Genomic DNA, 15,953 nt, shown 5'->3' with positions numbered 1-15,953 from the left:
AAATACCAAAGGCATGGTATTGGGAAATACACAACCTTGAGTGGAATTAAAAAGGCAACTCTTGTAATTAGAGTAAACCTTTGATTCGTAAAACTCATAGTTTCGTTTTGTCCGGGTCTTGACTAACCTTCAAGACTTGGGACACTCAGGTCGGGTCGAGGGTACGATCTGTCAGAGATCTCGTAGTTTCGGCATTTTGAAGTAAGAGCTCTTCGGGAGCGAAGCACGCAACAAAGGTATAATTCTTGTTCTTAGTCTTGTTTGATTAAGTTTATTATGCTTGTTAATTGTTTTAGTTAAGGGGCAGGTCTTGGGGGGTTTCCTTCCGCGTAGTGTCAGGTCACTACGAAACCCTACACGCCTAGCATGCAAGCATCGCAAGCATGGTGCCTTGCGTATGCGTGCTTGCTAGAATGTTAGGGCCTAGCGCCTAGCTCTTCGCAACCTCGCATAAAGTAGCGTACTCGCACAGCACACGCATAGCAGCAGCGTGTTGTTTGTGCGTGTGTGTAGCTGTGCGTGCTTGCTTGCTAGCGAGCAGAACCAAGCACCTCGCCACTCGCACAACAGCACGCACCAAGTAGCAGCAACAAAGCATGCGTGTGCTGGCTGGCTGCGCATGTGATGTGTGCTGGCTGGCTGGGCTGCCAGCCTTGGTGCTAGGCGCTAGCTGGCAGCAAGGCAGGCTGCCAGCCAGCCAAATGGCGAAGTGGTGTGCGGTTTTGTGTGGGGACCGATTTCAAGGGCTTGCTTGGTGAGAAAGGGGATTTGGTCCCCCCTCCCCCCGAATGGTCCTCACCTACTCTCTCCCTCCATGTCACACTTGGAGCTTGTTGATTGATCTTGCATTTTTATTTTGTTTTTGATTAAAATAAAATAGAGGAAAATGGAAATCTCCCACATTGATGGGAGAAGGGAAATCAAGTCTCCATTACTAATAAATACCCAAGTTTTGGGTTTGGGAAAAATTACTTGAGTTGAACTCAATAAGGCATCTCATCCTTAGTGAGAAAACCTTTAAGTTTGTAATACTCTAGTTTTATTTGGTCAAGTCCCAACTAAACTTCGGGATTAAGACCGTTCGGGTCGGGTTGAGGGTATAAGTCATAGGAGGCCGTCGCACTTGCGTGGCTCGAGCTTTGAAGTAAGAACTCGTGAATCGAGCGAAGCACGCGTCGAGGGTAAGAATGTCTTTTCTCTTTCTCTCTCTTATGTTGTTAATTATGTGATTGCATGTTTAGTTTCTTTGATTAGTGGGCGGGTTTTGGGGGGTTAAACGTAGGGTTGTTGTAGACACTTGATTGTGTCTCCCCAAAAACCAAACCTATTGATGAGTACTTTTCACGTCTTTGATTATCGAGTTAGGTAAAGAGTTGAAGAGTCTCATGAATTTCCTAAGCCTTGACCATTTATAACCTTTCCTTAAATGTTTTACTCCAAAATCATTTATTTCGTGCCTTTTAAACCTAAAATAGTTCGTTTCGTGTCTTAAAAATCATTCATTTTGTGTCCATTTATAAAAACGTCCAAACCAATTGATTTTGATCCATAATCTGGGTCCAATGATTGTGTAGTTGGATGGGGTTTGAAAAGAGCTTTCCAACGATATTATAAGCCTAAATCCGAGTTATAGCGAGGAAGTTACGGCTAAAATACTAAACTGGGTCCAAACCGAGCCTTACCTGCGACCCAATGATCATGTGAAGAGTCCATTAACCTTCACTCCTTTCCTAAACCCATTAGTATTTATTATAAGCTTCTAGAATTATCTAGAAGGTTGTTATGAGTCCTTAATCCATTAGGATTGATTATTAGCATCTATAATCCTCTAGAAGGTTCTAATTTATCCTATTTTTTGAAAATATAAAATTTAAGGATTTTACTTCGGATAAAGCACTTGTTTTTTGATAAGTTTAATTATGATAAAATAAGGATAAGTACGGATATTCGACTAACCCAATTTGATTGGAAGTCGGATTCCGTACGGATCTTATCTTCTGAAAGCATCACGCAGCGATGAAAATATCGCACAACGATGCTAATATCGCGTAGCGATAAAATCATCGCGACGCGATGGATCCATTGTTGCGCAATGAAAAGCGTTTTACTCCGAGTTAGATTCAGACTCTTTTTCTGATCTTTTCCCTCCTTTTCCCCTATAAATAGGGACGTTTTCCTCCGTTTTCAATCATCAACAAGCTTAATCTCCAACAATCATCATCTTAATCTCCCTCTCTAAGCCTTAAGCTTTTTTTTTCTCTCTCTCTCTCTCTCTCTCTTTCTTAGCCTTAGCCTAAATACATCACACACCATACGACCTTTGCGAGACTTGAACACTCCAAGCCCTTCTCGTAGTTGCCTTCGACCTCGACGTGAAAGGTTGATAGTTCTGAGAGTATGGTCCCAAATCTATATTTCAATTCATATTTGTTTATTTATTTGATTATATCTTTCTTGAAGTTACTAACGTGTGTATAGTTTTGATAGAAAGAGGTACGAGACATCAAAGTGAGTAGATCTACTATCCTTATCCTCGTTTTTGATATAGAAACCATGCTTAGATTATTATTATTTTGATTCCTAGTTTCATGTTAGGATGTTGATTTTGATTCCTAGTATCATGTTAGGGTGTTATTTTAATATTTCTAATATTATTATGATTTCTAGTATCATGCTTAGGCTAAAGCTTTGATCTTTTTTTATTTAGTGACATGCTAGGGTTTGTTATTAATCCGTTTAATATCATGCCTAGGATCATGCTATAAATCATGTTTTGATGATGATGATTGTTGTGTCAATAATTATTATGTTGCTTGATTATTTATTATTCATTGTTATTGCTTGATCACGCCCTCTCTTGCAGGTTTAAAGGGAATTTATTTTTGAATCACGCCTAAAAAGATAATTAATAATTTTATTTTAGGCTTAATATGATTTTAATTCAAGTGATCGCCAATAATAGATTTATTTGTGCATTAATATTCAACCAATATAGATTAAACAGGTTTATGGCTAACTTGTTGCATGTATGTTAGTTGAAAAGCGTACATGAATATCATAAGAATTAAGTAGAGGCCGATTTAGGGCGGGTTCAATCTCTTTTAGGTTGGATTCATACCATCATTCCCGAATATCCAGTCATGGTTCCGGACCACTATGGAGTTAGCGATCCCCGTGATCATGAATGGGGTGTAACCTTCACAACCGTGAACGGTTTACAAATTCCTAAAACTTGTTAGCAACTCTTTTGCTCTAGTTTCTTTCCCTTTGGATGCCACCAATGATCACAGTGGGGCTCAAAGTTGATGTTTAAAATATTCCTATAGTTGTATGTCTGAGCAAATATAAAAGATGAGATTAATTTTGCTATTATATTATACATTGTTGTTAAATATATCTATACATCCATACCTAATTAAAAGTTTAACCAAACGCTTATGAATAGTGTTATGCCAACTTTACCCCTTAAAATGTTTATTGGCATAAATACCCCCATTTATGTATGCGAATCACATGTGTGACATTTTTTTCCTTTTATTTTTACTAGCGTAGCTCTTTGATTTTTTTTTTTTTTTTTTTTGGGCTTTTGTTTCTCTACCTTTTAAAAAAAATTGAGATAACTCTTATAAATAGTGTTTAGAACTCTTTAAAACTAAAAGTGTGATATAAATCCAAATTGAAAGAGATTTCCGAAGAAGACTAGGTATTTGCACGCATCGCACGCTTTAGCCACCCTAGTATTGTTAAAGTTTGAAAGTTATGAACATGATTAACTATTGGAGTGGTGGCAAAAGTTGAATCATAATGAAGTAATGTATATGATCATGGGTTCAAACAGACGTGACAGAATTACATGAGCTCCAGTTAGTGGGTAAACACTTTGAGGGAAAAAAGACAAATAAAGTATAATATACTCCAACTCTTTCACCACAACAAAAATATATGGAATACAAGTATACGAGGGTGATTTCCAATGAAACAAGAATCTCAACAAGCTCACCAAGCATCAAACACCCTGCATGAACACATTTGTTTGATGTGATAATTTGTATCATAACTTCTAAACCACCCATCTTCAAGGATTGACTTCAGGCTCTTCTCACCCTTGTTTGGTAACCGCCAATCTATTAAACAAGATTAGAAACTTCTTGAATCTAATGTGACAAGCTCCAATACCCTACAAATCAATTTTAAAATAGTGGGTGTAACCTAACAACTAGCTAGCTTGAAAATTAAGAAAGAAATGCAGTTTTTGAACCAGAACTTCAGCAGATCCATAAATAGGCTTGCTATTGTTCAGCCAGTCTTTCTCTAAAACCCCCATTTTAGTACTGACACGCATCTCTTCCAGGAATTCAGATACTATTGAATAAATAGAAATCTTTAACACATCTGTTAATGCATACGACTTTGAGTGTAAAGGGCTACCCCTTTTCTTGTTCATGGCAGTAGCAATTTCTCTTCTAGTAGTGCTGTTTGTAGCCCATTTAATGCCAGCAGGACCCAAGATATGATTTGGGGATTGCAAGTTAATTTTCTTTCCCATTGATGTTTCGACAGCAATCAGACAGGATAAAAGCGTTGATAACACCATTGCATGGCTCCCAGATAATTGAGCAACCCCAAACCTGTCTTCCTTGTGAGAGTGTACTTCTAAAGATGCAACAGTTTGGGCACACCATGCATACATCTGCAGAAACAGGATCAGAGCTATAGATTAGGAATATGAGGGTTTCCTTAAATATGCCGCAAAAAGGATGAAAAAGTATAATCTGAAGAGATGCCAAACACAAGTTGCCAACTCAGCCAGTTACACAAGGAAACCACTCTAACCAAGAATACACCATATAAAAATTTAGCAGGCTAAGGTTTCGAAACTAATTCTGCCAAAGATGTTACACCATATAATAGCTTCCTACAGTGGGAGATATAGCCACAAGAAGAAATAAAGCGATAAAATAGCACCAAAAAGAGAAGAAAAACAGAACATGAAAAACTTAAAAATTTCAACTTGCTGGGCCACTGAAAACTTAACAGTAGCTTTTAAGGGCAACTGAAGTAATATCAGATACCTGACCAGCCAAAAAAGCCATCCAAGTAATCTAACCCACAAAAAATGTGAATGAAATGAAAGTCAAGCTCATTGATCCCAATTTGGAAAATGTCACAAACTCCTTAACTTGCTTAGTTTTTAAAATCACTGATTCATCTGATCTTATTGATTAATTTGACAAGAAAATCAATCCAAAATTTACCACAAATCATTAAGGCATTCTTCTATGTGTTTCAGTTCAAAAATTAGTTTGTTTAACAGGGTACTCAATACAGAACAACTCTGATTTTTCATTGTTTTAGCTACCTGCCTAATTAGTTTGATTAGCTTACAGTGTTACCTGATTCACTAATTCACTCCTGCTAACTATGGCCTGAAACATGTAAATTGGTAACTTTTGGACTAACAAAATTAGATTTTGCACTGTGTTGAATGCATGTTTTGTATCCCAAAGCATACTGTAAATAAAAAACACTGAGCACATTGTGGCTAGAATCGGTGGTAATCCTTCAGATCTTATATACTATTCCATATGATGATCCATCCCTTTTTCCCCAATATACATTTAATTTAATTTCTCTTACCATTCCCATTTGCAACGAATAAAATGTTCAGGGGGCAACGAATAAAATGTTCAGGGGCCATCAAAATGAAATTCTATGGGAAACTTTTGTCTTTTCACTTTGAATAAAAAGCCTAAATCAAAATACCAAATAGGCCTCTTCAACTTTGTTTCTCATTGCTCTTCTCTGATCCACATATAGAAAATTGATTAGCTCTGAATATAATAATCTTGACAGAACTTTAGGATCTTCAGCTGAGAAGATTATTGTTTCATACCTTTCGGCAAGAGTGTGCTAGGAACAGGAATCAAAACAGAGAAAATTCTAAGTACAGTAGAGAGAAAATAGCTAACTGATGATATGATGTATTGCTAATCAGCGTAATCAACAATACAACTCTCCTTCTTTCGAGAGGAAGGAATCTCTCCCAATACTTCTCACTACAATTTTCTGGATGATCCTCTCTTCCTCAAACTCCTCTATTTATAATTAGTTGCTAACAAACTCTTACAGCTAAGAAGGAATAACAAACTAATTCCAAATTAACTACATTACCCCAGAACCCACTAACAACCTCATAACAGAATTCCACCTCATCACTCAAGTTGCTGGAGAATTCTTTTCGGCCTTCCTGCGAGCATAAGTGATTATGGGCCTGGGCTGATTCCTTGCAGAGTGATTACGAGATTGTACACCACTCACGTTCTACACCAAGTTATTTGAATTAATTGACAATGGACATCAATCTGCCTCTATATTCTTTAACACTTTTGGTTTTTTCATACGGTCATACCCAAAATCACAAACTCCCTATTGACACAAAATGTGCATTAATTTCGTTTAAATGTTTCCCTCAACCTACTCCTTAATTTTCTCCCATGCTCCTCTATTGAGTGTGATCGACCCTACCCCTCTTCCATAAAATCCATCAGCAATCCAAATCGAAAAGCACAATGAGGATATGTCAATAAAGCCCCGGAAACTCCCGTGTCATCATTCGGTGAATGAGAAGAAAGCAACTGATTATAATGGCTTGTAAAACTCCCAACGAAGCATGGGAAAGCATTAGGAGGGACCTAGAACGAACCCTCAAATCAGATTGAATCTCATAAGGGAGTTTAAGAAATTAGGTATGATGAAAACCGGAGTTGAAATATGGAGAATGATTATATCTATTGTCAATTAAATACATCAATTGCTAAGAGAATTTTCTAACCAAAAATTGGCGGATGACATAAAGTAACTATTCTGAAAACACAAGACACATCCACTTCATCACTATATAGATACTATAAACCTATTAAAATTAAAATTTTCAGAATAAATAATTCTCTTTGAATTACGGATCAAAGGAGAGTAATGAGGATGAATGATGGTGAAAAGAAAGTTTGAGTTGAAAGTAACTTTGTGGACATAATTTATAATTCAAAGCGGGCAGTGTAGCATTTATAAGAAGATTAGTCATGAAGAAGAATGTTGCCGCAAAGGAAAACCCCAATGTTTCAAATGTAAAAAATGGGGCATTTGGCGAATAATTGTAGATTAAAAAATGATTACACAAACATGGTAAAAGTGACCATGAAAGAATAAAAGTTTATAATTTGTGAGTGAGCAATAGGAGGAATGACAATCGGTCACACTGGAGCCACCGATACCTTTAAATGCTAGCAATGCAAGCGACACGTTGCAATGATATGGTGCCGGTAATTGCATGCATCAATAAGTATGAAATTCAAGAAATTTGCATCATGAGTGAAGAGTTCACATCTTTTAACTTGAAAATGTTAGATACTGCTACCAAATTTGTAAGGTTATACATCATGCATTAAAAAGTGAATAGTTTATTAGCAAAATAATAATAACAAAACTTAGTTCACATATGTAGTCATAATTGTAGTAACGGTTGCATTGTCATGGAACAACTTGTAACGGAGAATAAAATGGATAGCATCTAACATGGAGAAAGAATTTTCAAAAAAAAAATCAAATTAATGGATTAATCCTTATTTACATTAATGTTAATGTTAGTTCCCTCGACATAATAAAATTAAATATATCATAATATGGGTGGATAACATATTTGGTGAACAAAAAATTACTTAAGACGGTATGAAATGGATAAAAACTATTTTAACACCACAAGCCACCATAGCGTAATGGACAATGTTAACCCTAATGTGTTTTGGTTCTGACTAAGCAAACTTAAGGATTAATGATCTTTACTATTGTTTAGGTGTCACCGGGTTTTGGAAACGGATGAAGCACTAGGTCTAGAATAGGAACAAACACAAATGGAAGGAAGATAAATCAACAAGGACATATTCCTTTATAGGGGCTGCAAGCTAAAGAGGCAAAAGAAAGGATGCTAAATAAGATTAACTTTCTAGGATTAATCATATGCTAAGCAAGGATGCCAATCAAGTATAATTAAAAACTTTATTGGTTGAGATTTGTGTCAGAAGATGAAATTTTAAAAAACATGCCACAAAAGTTGCTTAAAAATAGGATTTTAGTTATGTTTTTCTTGAAAATGGATTTGGCGTTTATTTGGATAAATTAATAACTAAAAAGTCTATTTAATTTATGATATTGAAAAATTAGTTTTGAAAATCCCACTCTTGTGACAAAGTGTTATTTATCGTGGAAGTTATAAATTATAAATTTTCCATTATTAAGGTTTGATGAGATAAAAAAAAAAAAAAAAAAAAAAAAAAAAAAAAAAAAAAAAAAGGTGCTTGAGAAAATCCCCACTCTTGTGACAAAGTGTTATTTATTGTGGAAGTTATAAATTACACGTTTTCCATTATTTAAGGTTTGTTGAGAAAAATGAGGGTGCTTGGGATCTTGAGAAGTCTACTGCCCATCATGTGCTTGTTATGCTTGAGCCTAAAGATAAAAAACATAGGGGTTAGTGAGGAACATGGACTGTTAGTGGGTATCCTAAACTTCTACAAATAGGGTCAGGTTATTTCAAAACAAACCACCTGACAAAAGCATAAAAACAACCTTAGTGAATGATAGAAAGTGAATTCCATTTGAGTCTTAATAATTCTTGTGTTTTTCATACAACTATTCTTCTTGAGTTGTAATCATAGGGAAATGGAATGTATTGAGCTCAGCAATAGATTAAAAAGTTGTTGGGTACTCAAGTTCATTCATAAAAAATCAGAGTTTTGGCTTATAATCGGTTGTTACACTATTATAGTGAAGAGTATTGATTTAAAATCCCGAGTAGGTTAGAGGATTTAATTCTTGGTCGGGCCTTGAAAAGTTACCTCGTAAAATCTCTCTTGCACACATAAGTTCCTTATAACTTCAAGTAAAAAGAAATCTAGAAAGTTTAGTGTAATAGGAGCTTAGTTGGGTAATGCTGAGCGAGCAAGTTAGGAAGTTGTTACTAGTTTGTTAGGTTGTTAGGATGTTGTTAGTGTAATATAAATTACAAATAATCTGTTATCTTGTAAGAGAACTCATTCATTGATTTTCAGCAATAAAAATCATCTTTCTCTCTGTTTCTTTTATCTTTTTCTCTCTCCTCTGTTAAGCCAGGTATTGTTCTTCACTGATCAATGGATTTCTGCCATTGAATTGCTGGGTTTCTTAGCAAATTGCAGTAAGAATCCAGTATACTCCTTGCATACTGTTACATTTAGCTACACTGCCAATCTTAAAATTGACCACCGTCTTTTGGTATTCATATTTTGTCACACCCTGACACGGCATTATGTAACCGGGTTTTTTGAAACAACAAATCAATAATACAGTACAAAAATGGAATGTGACAGCCAAGTTTTCATTCCAATGTTATTAGTGTTGTTTCTAAAATAGATTATATAGAAATAAAAACGCTTAATTCTGAACTGCAGTAACACAACAACAAATCAACTACTTGAGTCAAATAACAAATAAAGCTAAAACTTGAGGAAGCATAACCTGATAACATAGTTGACTCACTAACTAAAACACAAAACAATGGGATCTTAAGAACTACTAATTCCAAACAATCTTTGCCTCTTCTGTATTGCTTTTTAAATAACTAACTAATAAACATATGCTCCTAAGTCCTAAATACAAGGAAATGTTTTGAATCAATTGTCCAACATATTCCCTATGTTTTAAGAGTATATGTTTATCAAACATACAAAAGTGGTAGCGAATTATTAGTTGAAGTCAGTAGGCTTTAGGAACCTCTTGTTTGTTATGTCATAATAAGTGGAAAATATATGCTATTTACTGATTCAGATCATAGGATTAATGCTTCCCCAATCTTTAGCTTTATTTGTTTTTTGACTCAACATTAATTGTTTGTTGATGTGTATTTCTATCGGGAATAACTCAATTAGTTTAGGCGTTGTTTCATTCAATTTTCTTTGTCAAATTTGAGTGTGGAATTGTCTGGAAGAGAAAAATAAATTAAATAAGAACTTATTGTCTTCCCCTAATTTTTTTTTTTTTTTTTTTTTTTTTTTTGTTTTGGCCAAACAGGACACTCTATTGCTATTCACACCCTCTTCTTAATTGGGTAATCAGACTTTATCAAGTGGATAAAAATGCCGACAAAAAAGAAAAAGGATAGGCAAGGGATAATCATATAAGTAAAGCTGATTAATAAGCATCTCCATTACATTATGAACTCCCCTAAATCTATGACTTGCATCTCCTTTGGGGTAGCTCTTCTAGAATTTAGGGCCAAGTAACGACCTCCTCTTACAAAAAAAATATACTATTTGGGGAGAGTTATAGAGTTGACAGATTAATTTTGAAAAAAAGGAAAATATTTACCTTACAAAAGACCTCCAAGGCCCTACATCAAAACATTCTACAATAGAGAAGTGACGAAGGAATGTAAGTTCACAGAATAACAAGTCTAACAACATTGCCTCATGTGGAGTTTAACTTTGGAGTTATAACACTTTAAACTTCATGTATTTTACATCCATTTGCAACCATAGGTTTTAGTTTCAAAAAGCAGTATGGAATTGGAAGAATTAATTCAAAGAACCATCACAAAGTCCAAGTTATCTAAGACAAATACAAGTCTAAAGGTTCACTAAATTAATAAGGCATATAAAAGTTTGATATAAAACAAAATATAGATATAAAATAAAAGGAATAAAACTGATTACCTGGAAATCACTAAATGATTCGAGAATTTCAGACCTATGAAAATTTTCATTCGGTGAGCTTAGTTGATGAGATAGCTTGTTTATTTTAGAGCTTGTTAAGCCTTCAGCTAAGTTGGAAGTAAACTGCTCTAAAGGCCTTAAGCACGCTGCAACCACTCTCTTGTATGTCTCACCAGTTTCCTCAAAGAAGGCAGCTCGGCGCCAGGGTTCAATATTACTTCCACACACCATGTATAAATCAAGGTATGCAAGATACTGCAGCAGAGATCTAGGTTGACTGTCCTCCAAAGCAGCAAGAAGAGATTCACTGGGATTTGTTTCCACTGCAGCAGATCCTTTCGATGGAGCAAACACAAATCTCTTGGTATGCAGAACCTATGTAAAAATAACATTAAACAATGGTGAGAATCTTGGAGTCTAGCCTTCTAGGACATACAATTGTCACAGTCAACCTAAAAAGAACATAAAAGTCACAAAATTCAACCTACATACATATGTATATGCAAGTATAACTCAAATACTTTAAAAGTATCAGCTCTAAGCAACATGGCTTGTGAAGGGTTGTTTATCAACTCTATGCAAATCCATGGACATCATATTCATAACTATGCCTGAATTAGATGCAAGCTACAACGGTACAGTAGTAAGATTCTTATAATCTTGTAACATTCCATGAAGATTATTTCCTACTAAAACAAACGGGTCCCTCAACCACATTGCCAATCCCAGCAACAAAAGAAGCCCTTAATACATATCTCCCTACTACCCCATTCCAGAAGAAATTAAAAATATAGGGGGGTGAATTTATGAGGGAAAACAGATGAGACAAGGTTGTTAGGATCATGACTCCCTAATGGAAATCTCCAAGATTTCCTTGCTACCCACGTAATCACAAATTTGCTAAAATATTACTTCTTGCCTCATGGGCTCAATTCCACACAACTTGCCATATCCCAACAAAAGCAAACAACTCATGCTACGAAGCCTAAACACTTCACTCCCACATGTAAAGCATGCTAAGCAATCCACGGGATCAACTATTACACGTTCATGGGCCCTGATACCAAAATCTAGGATTGTGACTCCCAAATTATGTTGATAGCAAGCAATAAAAATGAGGAAATAAGCACAAGAAACAGCAATATAGTCACACACAAAGATTGTACGTGGAAACCCAAGAACCAAAAGAAGAACCACAAAGATATCCTTGCTACCCATGAATCACACATTAGCTAAAATATTGTGTTTTGTGTCATGGGCTCACTTCAATGCCACTTATCAAATCCCAACGAAAGCAAATAACTCCATGCAAATTGAATCTAGCACACACAACTTCACACCATAGGTCCAACCTTGTAGCTCATCCAAGATTCACACAACAGGTTCCACAACTCCCAACACTTAGATATTAAGACTCAATATAAGACTACCAAGTCATGCCACTCGGATGACTTGAGATAACGAACAATTCAATTATTAATTTATATAGTACACATGTCAAATAAGTAACTGTTGTTAACTTATGACTTCGTATAGAGAGCTACCAATTTACTACAACCCCCTCACTAAGACACTTCTCTCTTTTGTCTGTTTCATAACAATTGGCACACTTCCTTATTAGGATATAGTAATTTGGATATCCCCACCATTAGTAAAAAGTTTTTAACTCACCAACCCACCTACTTTCCCACCCTCACATGTTTACTTTTCTCACGATATAAAGTGCACCCATTAACTTTATTTTACATTAAACAACTGATTTAATGGTCCATACTTAATATTTTCTTAAACTATGTGCCCAAACACATGGGTCATATTACCAAAACACAGAGGGAGTATGATAGAACACTCTAGAACTTCACATGGTCTGTGAAAGAATATAATCTGTAAAAAACACAAAAAAATAAATAAATAAATAAAAGGGGCATGGAATGCAAACCAAGACCAGCCTAACCACTTTTTGACATGTTTAATCTGAGATGATGCTGGATACATGATTTAAACTAAGAAAGACAGAGTTAGGCATAAGATGCATATTAACTATAACAACTACCAAACCACATTAGGGAAAATGTTGCAGTTATTGCAAATGTCTTTTAGCCAGATTTTTCCATTATTTTTTGGCTTTCTTTTCAACAAAAATATATTAGGCACACTCTTTCCATTTACTAAAAATGAAACTGATTGAAGAAATGTGTTGCCTTTTTGGCCATTGACCGATTCAGATTAAATTGCCGCTTTGCCAAGAGCTAACCATATATTGTATTAATGTCTTAGAGCTAATCACCAAACAACTTTTAAACAAATAATGCTACAAGTTGTCCAGAACAGTCAACAACAATAACAAATTACTGGTCGATCAACTGGCTGACCAACTGAGTAACAAGGTCTTAATATTAGTGATGAGATCACAAACAAGTCAAATTTAAGCAGGAAATTTCATATTTTATTAAATGAGTCAAGAAAAGTCAAATAGATTCTACACTTCTGAAATTGATGTTTCCATGGTTGTGTGAAGATAAATAACACACAGGGGAAAAAACGGAACATAGCAAAATAGTATGTCAGATTACATCAATAAGTATATTCAATAGTTAAGTTTACAAATTCATCATATACAAAGCAATAACATCAAATAAACATAATTCATATCACAAACAAACCTTATGCAAATGAAGTATCAGTTCCCAGGAGAGAAAAACTGCAAAGTTTCCTACGTAAAAGATAAATTGCTCTGAAAAATATTGTCCTGCAACCGAACTTCTGTGCTGATCAGGCAAGAGGAGAACAAACAATGCTGAAAACATGTAGGATGCAACCGAAAGCTTCAGAGCATGTCTAAAAGCTGAAAGAAGCCCCATCTTATAGCTAAAGAAAGGTGGACGCTGTCATAAAACAAAATTAAGATTACTTCAAATAAACCATAAATTTGATAGTAACTTCTGAAAACACGTTCTTATAATTAAAATGACAGTGTCATAAAATAAGAGTTTAATTCATAATATACAGTACAGAATTAAGTCCTTGGAATTCCATTCAGTTAATGACACTATGACATAAACTAGTCATAAAGAAGCCTCACTGAAAAATGCTTAGCAAACTCTATAGTCATATTAATTGATTTACACTCCATAACAGCTCTTCCAATAGGTTCTCTACCCAACCAAATTTCATACAGATCAGCTGTACACTGGTTGCTCACATTTAATCCACAATTATATAGAAATACATGCAAAGTGAAATTTTTATATCAAATGTTTAAATGAAGCTAACATCCCCCCCCTAACCCCCCTTCCCCTTGATTTCATAAAATCAGATAAAGATTAAGTACTTTCGACTTTTGGCTCTCTCTCTCTCTCTCTCTCACCCTCTACTCTGCTCATGCCGGAAAAAGATAGCCGCAGACAGATAAATGAGTAAATTCAACGAATACTAACTCGCCACTATTTCCTATCCAACTCCATGCCTATATCAATCTCTAAGAGTGCCAAAACTTGCCATATAACTACATAACCTCATCCAGGTTCTTCTTGGGCATACCTCTTCTTCCCTAGTAGTCCAAGAATTTTCTTACCCATAACAAGCATCCCATATTACATCCAAAATCGTCCTCAGTTCCTCATTACGCAGTCAAACCATCTAAGTCCTACTTAAGCTCGAAAACAATTCTTGGCAGATTATCTCATCCAATTCTTCTTGGAGATACATCTTCTTCTCACATATCAAGTATCCCATATGACATTTAATGCCACCACATTACATGATCAATCCAACAAAATTTCAGCTTCTCAAATTTTAACATCGATACGAACCTACGAGTCATGCTCCCACTATTAGCTCTTTCTAAGATCACCCCTCAATCCATCCCATCAAAGTATAATTACACATTTAACTAAACATCTTCATCTCATCAGAAACTACTAACATACAATAAATAGATAAATACACAAATAATTAAACAAAATAATTAATAAAATTCAAAGTAATTAAAGTGAAACATACGGCACCTGAACAATAGGGAAATCCAACACCCAACGCTGATAAAATACACAATAAAACCCATAGAGTAAACCAGCACAAAGACTCCGGAGCCCCAAAGTACTGATCAACCCACCAAATGAACCAGAAAAGCTACTCCCAACAATCGAAACCACCGCGCAAAACCCCGAAAGAGCCGAAACGCAAACAAGAACAACAGTAGTCAGTGAAGCCCGAGCTCGTCGGACAAAATCCTTGTTTAAGGACGACAGACCACCGAAAAGCAATCGGACAATACCAAGAGCAAGCTCTGGAAGAGAAGCATGGCGGCGGAACTGCGGGGTAGAGTTAAGTTGGACGGAAATGGAGAAGAGGAGCATTGAAAGGAGGAAGCAGAGGAGAGAGAAAGAGCCGAAGAAGGAGGGAAAGAAGGGTTTTGGGGTGAAAGGAGAGAGAAGAAAAGCTTTGGTTAGTATGAAAATAGCGGATGATTGAATGGACTGCCATATTAAGAATGAAAAGAAGCGATTTTTTACGATGTCTGATGGTGGCGCCATGGTCGGTGGTGGTGGTGGTGGTGGTGTTTTCTGTTTTCAATGTGTTTCAGAGACCTAAAGTTCAGCTTGAGAGGGTTTTACACTCTTATAGAGGGATTTTGCTGAGACTAAAGCGGGATTATTTCTTTTAATGGATTTGAGAGGTGGCAAGCTGTTCATACTTGAGTTTATAATTTTCAATAAGTATTTTTTAAATGGAAAATTCAAGTTTATCTCTCGGATAAACATAGAAATATATCCCATCTCATAATATATTGTTTTATTTTTATTTTCTAATTAATAAAAGTGAAATAGTAAAATGGCACAGAAAGCAATGCATAAAGGTGTGAGAGGAGATTAACTTCAAATGTTAATCTCGGAAATTAATTGTGGTTCCCTCTTTTTTAAATTAAGACTATATTAAATATTTCAAATAATTTTTGTTGTATTCATATCTAAAGCTGTCAAAAGGTAACTTTGTTGGGTTTCGTAGCGTTCAACGCTACGCGGAAGAGAAATTCGCCCAAGACCGACCCTAATAATTAAATCAATAAAGCATGCATAAACATAATTAAACAATAATTAAGAAAAGGGATAAAGAAGTTATACCCTTGAAGCGTGCTTCGCTCGCAAATCGAGCTCTTACTTCGAAGCTATTAAGCCTCACAAGCGTGACGGCCTCCAACGGCTCGTACCC

At 35.5% G+C, this 15,953-nt stretch overlaps 1 protein-coding gene across 1 annotated transcript; it reads right to left on the bottom strand.

Moving 5' to 3' along the window:
- Positions 1–3,794: 3,794 nt before the first annotated feature.
- On the bottom strand, positions 3,795–15,471 carry LOC110692417. The gene is made up of 4 exons (XM_021869411.1): positions 14,750–15,471; positions 13,406–13,627; positions 10,743–11,117; positions 3,795–4,690 (listed from the first exon to the last, which is right to left on the bottom strand). The coding sequence occupies exons 1-4, from the start codon at positions 15,275–15,277 to the stop codon at positions 4,217–4,219; spliced, it is 1,599 nt and encodes a 532-aa protein (XP_021725103.1). The 5' UTR covers positions 15,278–15,471; the 3' UTR covers positions 3,795–4,216.
- Positions 15,472–15,953: the final 482 nt, after the last annotated feature.

This window comes from Chenopodium quinoa, unplaced genomic scaffold (assembly GCF_001683475.1).
Source record: "Chenopodium quinoa cultivar QQ74 unplaced genomic scaffold, ASM168347v1, whole genome shotgun sequence".
Lineage (NCBI taxonomy): Eukaryota > Viridiplantae > Streptophyta > Magnoliopsida > Caryophyllales > Amaranthaceae > Chenopodium > Chenopodium quinoa.
This window is presented reverse-complemented; position numbering and strand designations above follow the sequence as displayed.